Here is a 12,029-nt window from a genome sequence, read left to right as displayed (position 1 = left end):
TGTTATTTATTTATTTCTTTATTTTTTTTCTATTTATTTTTTCCTTTGAACCGTTGAGGTTAAGGTTAGTAGTTACTACAGTCAGTCAACTTGGGAGATTATTATTATTTTCTTATTAATTTTTTACGGTCGTTGCTGTTGAATAAATACAGCTTTAACTGAACGCGTGTCGGAATCACATATCCCTACGCTTGTGATGTTCACAATAAAAAAAAAATACATTAGACAAAACAAATATATACTTGTGATGTTCCTGTTTTGGCGACCTTGCATTCAATATATATTTATGTGAACAAATATAAGATCTTTATTTAAAAAAAAATTATTCATAAAATAAATATTAATTTTCAACATAGAAATTTATCAACTGCGAGGTCTTTTATGGAGTATAAGAAGATTACAATAAATGTGTGATTTTTAAATTAGAATATAATATAATTGTATTTTATGTCATTTGTTTGGGAGTAAGCATGTGCTTGAAAAATCTAAGTAAATTTTCTGGATTTATTTTATATTTGGACGGTGGTGATTAGTGATTAGGCATGAAAGTGTATGAAAAAAATTATAAAATTGAATTGTCAAAATAATTTATATAATTTGACATATTAAGAAAAGATTTTATTTTCATCACAAAGAAAAAATATCTTAATTTTATATATTAAAAACTAATAGATAAGGATAATCTTCCTAATGTGTAATAAGAGTTTTAGACAAGAAAATATTTATTCTCACAAAAAGTTATCTATGTTATTGTTGTTTAATATTAAGATTTTTTTTATATATTCTAGTAAATATTGTTTTATAAAATATTTATTACTTGAAAATACATCAAAATATTTTTTATTTTTAAAATTTATCTGTTATATCAATATTTTAGAGTGATTTAAATACACCAAAAAAAGAATTTAAAGTTAAGAAAAAAATTCAAAAATTTTCAAAAGCATATATTAAATAAGCCTAAATAATTATTGAAAATTAAAATATTTTTTCAATCCATGTAGTTAAAAAAAATTATTGATTATTTCTCTGTTGACACTTAAAACAATTCAATTTTAATGTAGATGAATTTTATAAAAACCTAAAACAAATTATTTATTTTCTTAACATTACTCTATAGATTAATTCTTAGCATTCCTCCTATATATTCAATCATTAAAAAGAAAAAATAAAACAATATATACCTCTAAATCACTGGCTGTTGTGTGTGTATGCGCACACACACACTCCTTCTCCATTCATGAAAAACCTGGGGAGAATGATTAATATTGGAGTTACTTATATCTATCTATTTATGTTATTTAATAAAACTATATCTCATCCACTTATTTGTTTCAATTGTTTAATTTTTTATCTTCTTTCTCTGTCCATTTCCAACATGGATGACATAAAAAATGATAATATGTTTATGATCAAGTAATTAATTTATTTTACCAAATAAATTAAGCAGGAACGTTCTTAAGCAGACTTTGACCGAGGTAAGGGGGAGAAAGAAGGAGAGAATTGAGAACACAAGAGAAATGAGAAGCATGTGTTTGAATTAGACATGTCAATTTAAATAGGAAGACGATGAAGTCAATAGAATGGAAAAGAGCCCTGAAAAAGCATATTCTTGGCATTTTTAGCTTGAATGGGTGCAGAAATTTTTTAAAATATTTTTTATGTTAAAATATATTAAAATAATTTTTTTATTTTTAAAATTAATATATCAAAATAATTTAAAATATAAAAAAAAATATTATTTTTTAGTGAAAAAAATAAAATATTTTGGTCACGAGGCTTACTCGCATTCTCAAATGGTGTAATACAAGACCATGTAAAAAATCTATTTATTTTTTATTATTATTAATTTAGATGTTCGGACCAGCTTGTATGCATTTTAATTAATTTTATAATTTTTAAAGTTAAAAATTATATAAATCTTTAATGATTATAAAAGTATTTAAATTCATAATCATTAAAAACTAAATCTAAAATCTAACCAATTTATGATTAAAAATACCAAATATACTTGCTTAATGGAATAGAATACTTTATGTGCTATTTGTAATTTATATCAACCTCATTGTACTAATTTTGTATTACAGGCTAATAATTTAATTTATTTTGAGCGTGGAGTAATTTAACTATAATAAAAGGTTGAAAAAACACAAATAATCCACAGTTCTTTAATTACAAGTTGACCGTTAAAAAAATACCAAATCATCCTTTTAAGACATCCTAGTTAAAAATAAAAAAATAAATGAAGTCTACAAACATAAACTACCTAGGATCATTTAATAAATAAAACATATTTTGAGGCTGCATATGCTATTTGTAATTTTTATGCAAGTCTGACCATGCTGATTCTATATTATAAACCAATAGTTCAATTTATTTCGAGTGAGGTAAATAAGTAATTGGACTGTTACAAAAAGTTAAAAAGACATAAATAATTTAATTACAAATTTACCGTTGAAAAATACCAAATCACTTTTTAAGGCATCCTAGTTAAAAATAAATAAATGAATGAATGAACGAACTCAGTTACTGACTGTCTTCGTTGTGAGTGGGAACACAGTAGAATAGAAATGCGGGAAAAGAACCCTGAAAAAGCATATTCTTGGCGCGCGGGTCCTTCTTATTTTTAGCCGCAGAGCACAGGATCAAGGTGGATTCCACGCTTCCGTGGCACGTCAACAAAAATATCAATCAACATGGCTTGTGCCTCCTCCACGGCGCAAGGACAATTAATATAGCGTGTTTTTTATATACATATCAATATATCAAAATAATTTAAAATGTAAAAAATATTATTTTTTAATAAAAAAATAAAATATTTTGGTCATGAGACTTGCTTGGCATTCTCAAAATGGTGTAATACAAGACCATGTAAAAAATCTGTTTACTTTTTATTATTATTAATTTAGATGTTTGGACCAGTTTGCATGTATTTTAATTAATTATAAAATTATATAAACTTTCAATGATTCTAAAAATATTTAAATTTATAATTATTAAAAAATAAATCTAAAATCTAATCAATTTAGCTACCAATCATTATATATATATTATTTAAATTTAAATTTCTTAAAAAATATTAAATATTTACAAATAATTTTGATATGCTAATTTTTAAAATTAAAAAAATAATTTTATTTTAATATATTTTCAATTAAAAAACACTTTACATTACAATATAAAAACTAACTAATATATATATATATTCATCCATTATTATGATATGCCTAATTCACCACTAAAGTCTAACGGCCATAAACACTCAATCGTCACTTATAAATGTATGTAAGATAAAACATCTAATTTTATATACACTATTGATTTAAAGATAGTATGGCATATGCAACTTAAAACATAGCAGCAAGAGTTTAGAATTAAAATATTTGTTTTTTTTTGTAATCTCAAGTTAAAACTTTATAATTACTAAATTATTAAAAATTTATATAATTATTAATTTAAAAACTTATAAAATTAATAAAAATACGCTAGACAATCACATAAAAAAATAACTCAAAAGAAATTTTTTACAATCTTGACACTTTCTAAAAATTGATAATTCCTCATAGAATCTAAAAACACTATCGCCTTATAATATAATGTATAATAATTAATAATCTATCACATTAATCTAAAAACACTATCGCCTTATAATATAATGTATAATAATTAATAATCTATCACTTTAACAAAAAAAAAAAAACATAAATAAACGAAAATAAAAATCCTAAAAAAGAAGTCTTCTCTTCTCTTCTTCTCGGTGTCAACACAGCCGGAGAGGTTGTCCACAGAATTCTGTAAAAGCCCCATCTAAAGTCTCAATAACCCAACTATTATTCTCTGCTGATTTAGGTATGCTTTCTTTTCTCTTCTTTTATTTCCATTATTTGAAGGAGCGTTCTAGGGTTTGTTGGTTCTTCTTCTCCCATCCTGTTTTTATGCTTCTTTCTCTTCATCTACGTCGATATTTTCCTCTATTTTGTTTTAATGATTTCTTTTGAAAAAACAGAGCTTGCTTTTTGTTGTTGTTGTTGTTATGCATTTGTTACTGGCTAAATTTATTGAAATCAAGTAGAGAGAAATCCTTGTATAAGTTGTTTTTGGATAGTTTTCCAGATTCAAAAGAATGGGCTTGGATTTTATGTGTTTCTGTATAAAACTGGAATGTTCAACAAACAAGGTTACTATTCATTTGTTAAATGCCTTTTGCATGCGAAGATGAATTGAAGTTTGCAAAGACCAAGTGAAAAGCTTCGATTTTGGATGCTTTATTTGTATGAAGACTGGTTCTATTTGTTGCTAATTCTTACTATTCTGGCTGTGTTTTGCATGCAAGATGGGTTAAGGATGTGTTGTAATGAGATGCATGATTTGATGTGTAGATTTCAATTTACAAATGGGGAAAAGAAAGTCAAGAGCAAAGCCACCACCCAAGAAGCGGATGGACAAGCTTGATACTGTTTTTAGTTGCCCTTTCTGCAACCATGGTACAAGTGTCGAATGTCGCATGTAAGTTCTCATTCACTTTCTTTTCCATCTGGATTTTATTCTTCTTCTCTTACTGGAAAATCTTTTTTAAGAATTTGTGTGATGTTGCGCTCCCACTTTTGAGAAACATTTGCTATCATTAATTGAATAGGTTTGATGCCACTCTTGTTATTATGCATTGAAACTAATCCTTTTTCCTTTTCTTACTTTCTTTCTCAGTGATATGAAGAACTTGATTGGTGAGGCTGTATGTGGGATTTGCCAGGAGAGCTTCAGCATGACCATCACAGGTATTTTGCACTGTAAATGAATGCCAAAAGTAGAAGAAATCAATACTCTTTAACTAGAAGTAGGGGCTTTCCAAACTTAAATGTGAGGGTAGATTTTAAATGTGAAAAGAAGTTGATGGGAATCAGAAACGCTTGCATCAAAGTTCTTTAATTAAATAGATGTATGCTTATATGCCTATAGTTCAGGGGATGATAATGCAAATTTTCCTGTCACTTAATTGTTTTTATAATTTGGAAGAAGAAATTTAAATTTAATTTTGATCTTGAGCTAGATGTGTAGGATCTGGCCTGCTTGCACTCCATCTCTTTTGGGGTCATATTTAATCCAGTTTGGTGAACCCTAGTTTATTTAGATCAATCTGACTTCATTTTGAGAAATTAAATCAATTTAGTTACCAAGTTGAAACTAATACTGAAACTTAATTTATAAACAACCACAACACTCTCTGATGTGCAAATAGAATTGAATTATGTTGTGATGGTATTGTTATGATTTGATTAACCCAGCATCAAGTTCTGTGCTAGGAAACACGTTTTCAATGTGTAGGAAACCAAAGGGAACTTGAGAAAAAGTGAAATAAGATTGGAGATAAATACAAAGAGGGAAACAATCAGGAACGAAAAACAAGAAAGGGATGGTGTGGGTTCAGAGAGGTCCCAAGTAGAGGAGAGGAGAGGAAAGAGTGAGAAAAGTTGGAAAGAGAGGCAGGGAAGCATGTCTTCACTTGTTAGATGGTCACTGCGAAAGAATTTTGAGTCTTATTGGATGTTAAAAAGTACTAGATTTAGTCTTCTCCTCCATCCTTGAGTCACCATCAATCAGTTAAAAGTTGCACTGCCTTAGTAATGCATGCTTGACTAACATATGAGTGTGATACTTGATCTTATTTGGGCAGCCTCCATACCTGAGTTCAAAACAAAGGATAAAACATGCATACACCTCCACATCCTGCACTTTGCATGATTTGAGATTATCCCTGCAGTTTTAAATCCTTGATTACTCCTTGAACTTCGTTTTTCTTCATGTTGGAATCATCAACATCTTTAGTCTAGGCTGTCAAGGATTTGACAGCATAAAGTTCATGTGATGTCAAATCTCAGTGAAAACCATCCAATAACCACCATTTCTTCTATTTACAGCAACAAACCAAAGTTTGAACTGGTTCACTTATTTTTTATTCCAAAGACACCATAAGGATCTTGGTTGTTAGATTCTTACAAATGACAATTCGAATCGTACGATCAGTCTCAATTCACATACAAAACAATTTCAATCATGGGGCGACACATGAAACTTTCAATTCAATCATGATTTGATTTTCCGAGTCAACTCAAATAGAAAATGAAAGTAAAATACATAATTTCAAATGAGATGATAAGAGTTGGAAGGTTTCGTCCAAAAGTCACGAGTGAAAACGATTTATAAGCAATTTTCTTTGACAAATATCTCTACTTGAAACTGAAACAAACTATAAATTAATTTTCACAATGAAAGACAAGTGTGAGAGAAAGCAAGGGTGCCCAAGGCAATAATAATGACAAAAGTGATAATGACATTGGGAACGGTTATTACTTTATATTAAAACTAGGAAATCTAGTATTGTAACTTGTTAGAAGGTAGCTTTAGATGGATTATAAGTTGAGTAATTGGAGCGATCAAGTACCAATGAACAATATGTTGAATTTGGAGACTTGGGGTCATATAATTACTAAGAACTAATAAATTACATGAATTAATGCACACTTTGTTAAATAAATGATCATCTTTCCTTTATTTTAGAAATATTCTGTATGTTAATTATCTTTCATAGTGCCATTTTCATTTGATACTGAATATTACGATTCATGATTTGATACCATTCACAATACCAAAATTGGGTTCTCCATTCACAAATCAAATCTTGATTTGACAACCATGATAAGGATGGTAGCAATGAAATCAAAACATAAAAAATGAGAAGACCTCTGATCAAATGAGACCTGGCATCCAACAACAACCATCCAAAACCCCAACTAAACTCTTGTGGCAAATCATGCTCAATAGTCAATATATTAGTTACAGAATTCACAAGTTATTTAGGGAATCCCAAGGATTAAATTTTCATGGAATTAAAGAGAATTTTTGCTTTATAAAATGGGGCAAAGGGCACAGAGCTAATGGTAATGGATGCCTATTACGCTTCTCCTGCTTCAAAAGAAAGCATTCACCGACTTACATAATTGCAAATCAGGGAAGAGGTTTAAGCTGAGAAATTGAAACTGAGAAATCAAAATAAAATAATAGATTGGGCTGTTATTAAGGAACTTTTCCTCAAGGCTGTCATTAATTTTATGGAACTTGAACTTGACGTTTTCTTCTACATCTATGAGAAAATGCATAAATTCAGGATTGGAAACCCATTATTTATTGTCTTTTCAGAATTTCCTATACCCTTGATAGTCAAGGATGGTGGGATGGGACATTTTCAGTTTTCCTGTGAGTTATAGGTGCATGGGTGTTCATTTGTTTGAAAATTTATGATTTGATGTAGCGAGGCCACAAATGGCTTTTTTGTCACTCATTGGGACATTTTCAGTTTTCCTGTGAGTTATAAGTGCATGGGTGTTCTTTTGTTTGAAAATTTATGATTTGATGCAGCGAGGCCAGAAATGGATTTTTTGTCACTCATGCCGGGTGAATGGAGTGCATGTTGATGTAGTCAAGCACATGATAAGCAATTTTAAATTTGATTAGCTCTAAGTCTACAGATAGGGGGAGCCTCCAACGACAAATTTAGTTTTATGACAATTCCCCCCTGTATCATTCAACCTTCTTATAGGCTGAGATAATTGGATTTGCAATTTTTTTAGCGTATTGGGACTTACTAACCTGCAGAAGATCCATTACTATTAAAAATCCATTGGAAATAGCTGGTGCTTGATTCTTATGTGGTTAATTAGTCGATTCTGTGATGCTGTCAAGAATATTTAATATGCTTGCATTACTGGTTAATTTTTACCTCCGAAGGTTGTGGTGCTTCATATGATCTGTCCCTTTGAGGTTCGACAAGAATGATATGTATAATTATTTTACCAGTTTATAAAGTCATGGTTGTTTAGTCTGCAGTATTTATTTATATCTTTGAACTTTTGCTCCTATCCATATATTTTCCCCTTCTTTTGATGTGGGAGAACAGAGATGAACTAACCTTCCTTCTCTGCCTTGTTTTTTGCAGCTTTGACTGAGCCTATAGACATGTGAGCTGAAATTCATATTCCCTTCGAATAAGACAAAAATCTCTTGATATCTACTTCTCTAACGACGTTTTTAAAAAAAATGCAGATATAGCGAATGGATTGATGAATGCGAAAGGGTCAACAGCCTGGAAGATGACGGTGCTTAACCAGCTCTTATGCTGCGGGAGATAAAGCTTGAAATTAAGAAGTCATTATATTAACACGTCCTTTGGATAAAATCTCGAGGACGTTTCGTGGGGGCCACTATGAAAAGCTACATATGCATGGTGCATGTCCTGTGGAATCCGTGTTGGTCCTCAATATGCTTAATAATTGAACGTCGTGTTGTATCTTCTGTTTGTAAGAATGATGAACTTCCATGTGCTCTGCGTGTGTAAAACATTCTATGAACAGTGTTTCTCTTTCGAGGCATGCTGTATCCTGTATAATTTTGTCTCATCATGCTCATTTTCACTGCACGAGTGACTTTTATCTAGTCTAGAATTGGGGTGGTAGCCAAATTTGAGCTCGACAGGTAAGTGCATATTTTCACGATTTTGGGATCGCAACCCACAATAGCTGGACTGGGTCTGTAATTTTTAACTGGGTTTTGGCTGAGAGAATCCATGTTTTGGGAGATGAAAGAGAATGTAGAAGAAGACTGGGTTCTACATGATTCGAGTAAAATTAAAAGAAAGAAGAAACTAAAAGATGAGAGGATTTTACTGAACTTCTTACGATATTTTATTCAATTGAATATTGTGCAGTACTTCTTACACTATCACTTGAATAGTGTTTTTTTATTTATGTATTTTGTTTAATTTTACTTATATTTTTCAATACTAGATTTCACTTGAATAGTGTTTTTTTATTTATGTATTTTGTTTAATTTTAATTATATTTTTCAATACCAGAATTTTTTAAGATTGAGTTTTATAATTATTTTTAATTTATTTTTTATGAAATTATTCTAGACATGGTCTAAAAGTTTAATGGGATTGGCTTGAGATTTTACCTCATTTTTTTAATTAATATTTTTAAAATTTTATTCCTTAACGTTGTATTGATTTGAAAATTAGATTTCATGATTTATTTTATATGAGGTTATTTTCATTTCATAACTTAGGTTACGAGTTTGACAAATTAATTTGGGTTAGCTTGAGTTGTTAAATTGATTTGAAAATTAGATTTTATAATTTGTTTTGTTTATTTTTTATAATGATATTTTCATTTCATAACTCGGTTGCAGGTTTAATGGCTTAACTTATGAGGTGTTTTTTATGTTTTTTAATTGATTTTGCAATTTCAATTATGTTCTTCGATATTAGGATTATTAGTTATTGAATTTTATAATTTTTTTTTATTTTTTTGTAAGATTATTCCAGTCAATAGGAATGATAAGTTAACTCGATTGATTTCAGTTTTTTTTTCTTTTTCAAATTAAGTTTTTCTTAATTTCTTCATTCAACATTAGATTGATTACAAAATAAGCTTTGTGATTTGTTTCAGCTTGTTATCTATAAGGTTATCCTCGTCTCATAACTTAAGTTACGGGTTTAGCACATCAATCTGAGTTAACTCAAGTTGTTTTTTTTTAATCGATTTTATTTAATTTTATCGTTCAATATTGAGCTAATTGATAATTAAACTTTATATTTTATTTTATTTTATTTTTTATTGAATTATTATGGTTTTATAAACCAGGTCATGAATTTGATATATTAATCTGGATGGACTTGAGTTATTTTTTGTATCATTCTTTTTAATTGATTTTTTTTTAATTTTACTATTTAATATTAAATTTATAATTTTTTTTATGAGTTTAATGATCTTATAGCTCAACATAAAGATTAATTAGTAACTCGAGTGATGTAAATCAATTCAATAGGTTGTTATTTCAGTATTTATAAAAAAATCTCTTCTTAAAATATTTGTTTTAAATTAAATTATGTTTTTACTAGTTATTTAGGTTGTTTTTAAACCTACCAAGTTAATCAGATTATATCAAATTAATTTTCATATGATTTTATAAAAACTAATCATCTTCCAAGAACAAAGTCTTTAAAATCTTGAATCCACATAAAAAGCTTCTGGATCATTTTCAGCAGAGAGAGTGTTTTGTTTTCCTAGTAGCTTAGAATCCTAGCATGCACAGGACACCTAATCTTGGCCATCCGAGAGAGCAACTGGCCTGTAACACAGTGCCCATGTTAGCGTAGATCACCAAGGTTTAAAAAAAGAAACAAAGATGGTACCGTCGAACACCCTTGCAAGATCGCCTTATGAAGGATGGAAACCAAAACCAATAGATGCAGGGCTTACTGAAAGATACATAGTTTGTGCAAAAAGATTTTTGACGCAATGAATCCCCCAACTATCAAGAAAAAAACATTATAGCAGCTGATCAAAACGGCAAGCGGGCTCAGTAGGGGTTTTAAAAATATTGAAGCTGCTGTTTTTAAAATTAAACTTATGTATCATTCTTTTTAATTGATATTTTTTTTATTTAAAAAAAATTATTTTTAATATCAGTATAATAAAATAATCCAAAATTTAAAAATATTAAATTTTTAAAAAATATTTTTAAAATATAAAAATAAACGGGCTGAGCTAATATAAGTTAAGTTGTGTCTTGTTGCTAGCAATAGGGAAGCACTGTACCTTTTTAATTGATGACATGAACGGCATGAAAAGCACCCTCTCAAAATTTTTCTACTGTGACTCGCGAGTCGTTCGATGAGCAAAAGAGTAATGAACGAAAGTGCCCTTTCAATAACAAATAATAGAAAAATGTATATAAATTTATTTTTTATATATGAATATATTAAAATAATTTAAAATTTTTCAAAAAATTAGTAAATCTTTGTTTGAACAGAAACTCTAAATAGAGGGTCGATCACATGTTTTCTATGAATAGAAATGCCCCCAACGGTTCTTTTAAGATGGGTTTGGCATTTTAATAGTTTTTACAGAAATGATTTGAAAAAAATTATTTTATAAAAAATATTTTTAGTTAAAATTTATTTGATAAAAAATATATTTAGTTAAGATATGATTTAAATTAAAATTGAATAAAAAACAATTTAACATATTTAGTTAAAAATACTTTTTAAATTGAGATTCAGTGATAAAATGACTAGAACATATATTAATATAAATAATTTTTAATTAAAATATTATTGATTTATTACTACATTATAAAATAAATAATACTTTTTAAAAAATATTTTTTATTATTTCTTTAAATTATTTATAATTTTATCATATATAAAATCTATCTATCATGTTTAATTAATCTATAAACATTTTCATCTTTGTTTTCAAACTCTAACGACATCCGCAATTACATTGCATAGTAATAATGAATGTGTATGATTGAATTGTTATTTTGAACTTGTTGGTTAGTTTCCACATAAAAAATCTTATAAATGATATTTCTCACCTTACTACAGGAGAACTAAGTACTATGAATTTAATTATTTCATGCCTTTAAAACATAGATCATACATGAGGACCAAGCAAGTACCAACATCATAACAAGAATTTTTTTTTTTTTGGCAGAAACCAAATGGCCCTATTAACACAAAACTTTTACTCCTCACCTACCTCTTTGTCTTGATAGGAGCTAGAACTTGCCACCACATCTTAGTGAAAGCACAAAAAAAAATGGCATCAACCGCGACTTTTTACTGAAAGTATAGGAAATTGAAAGGCAAGCTGGTATCCTCATTGACCGATATTAATTCAAATCTGCATCAAATTTGCAAGGAGAGTGGTGGCTTATGCAAGGTTGAAGGAGACAATGCGGCAAAAAAATTGGAGAGATGGGTCGCGGTGTTCAATGTACTTTGATGGGGAGACCAGCTTTGTCCAAAAATTCAATGGTAATAAACAACCATAATTACATTGTTTGATTTACCTCGTAATCAATTTTTTCATGTGAAAAAGCATTTTTAGGATGCTTCTCATTAACTGATGGATTTATCATGGAATTCATATATGCTTAATTTTTAACAAAATATTAATAAGAGTTTGGAAAAA

General features: G+C 28.7%; 1 protein-coding gene across 1 annotated transcript; it reads left to right on the top strand.

Annotated features, from left to right (window-relative positions):
- The first annotated feature begins 3,690 nt into the window (after positions 1–3,690).
- On the top strand, positions 3,691–8,434 carry LOC105113702 (transcription elongation factor 1 homolog). Its single transcript, XM_011009995.1, has 5 exons — positions 3,691–3,846; positions 4,377–4,503; positions 4,702–4,772; positions 7,988–8,009; positions 8,095–8,434. Exons 2-5 carry the CDS (start codon positions 4,391–4,393, stop codon positions 8,153–8,155), a joined length of 267 nt encoding a protein of 88 aa, XP_011008297.1. The 5' UTR covers positions 3,691–3,846; positions 4,377–4,390; the 3' UTR covers positions 8,156–8,434.
- The last annotated feature ends 3,595 nt before the right edge of the window (positions 8,435–12,029 follow it).

The sequence above is a fragment of the Populus euphratica genome, unplaced genomic scaffold (assembly GCF_000495115.2).
Source record: "Populus euphratica unplaced genomic scaffold, PopEup_1.0 scaffold449.1, whole genome shotgun sequence".
NCBI lineage: Eukaryota > Viridiplantae > Streptophyta > Magnoliopsida > Malpighiales > Salicaceae > Populus > Populus euphratica.
Note: the sequence above shows the minus strand (reverse complement) of the source record. Positions and strands in the feature narration are given on the sequence as shown.

Coding starts and splice junctions, on each gene's coding strand:
- LOC105113702 (XM_011009995.1), top strand. CDS start 4,391: ATGGGGAAAAGAAAGTCAAGAGCAAAGCCACCACCCAAGAAGCGGATG. Junction 4,773..7,987: donor CTTCAGCATGACCATCACAG/GTATTTTGCACT, acceptor TGTTTTTTGCAG/CTTTGACTGAGCCTATAGAC. Junction 8,010..8,094: donor TTGACTGAGCCTATAGACAT/GTGAGCTGAAAT, acceptor AAAAAAATGCAG/ATATAGCGAATGGATTGATG.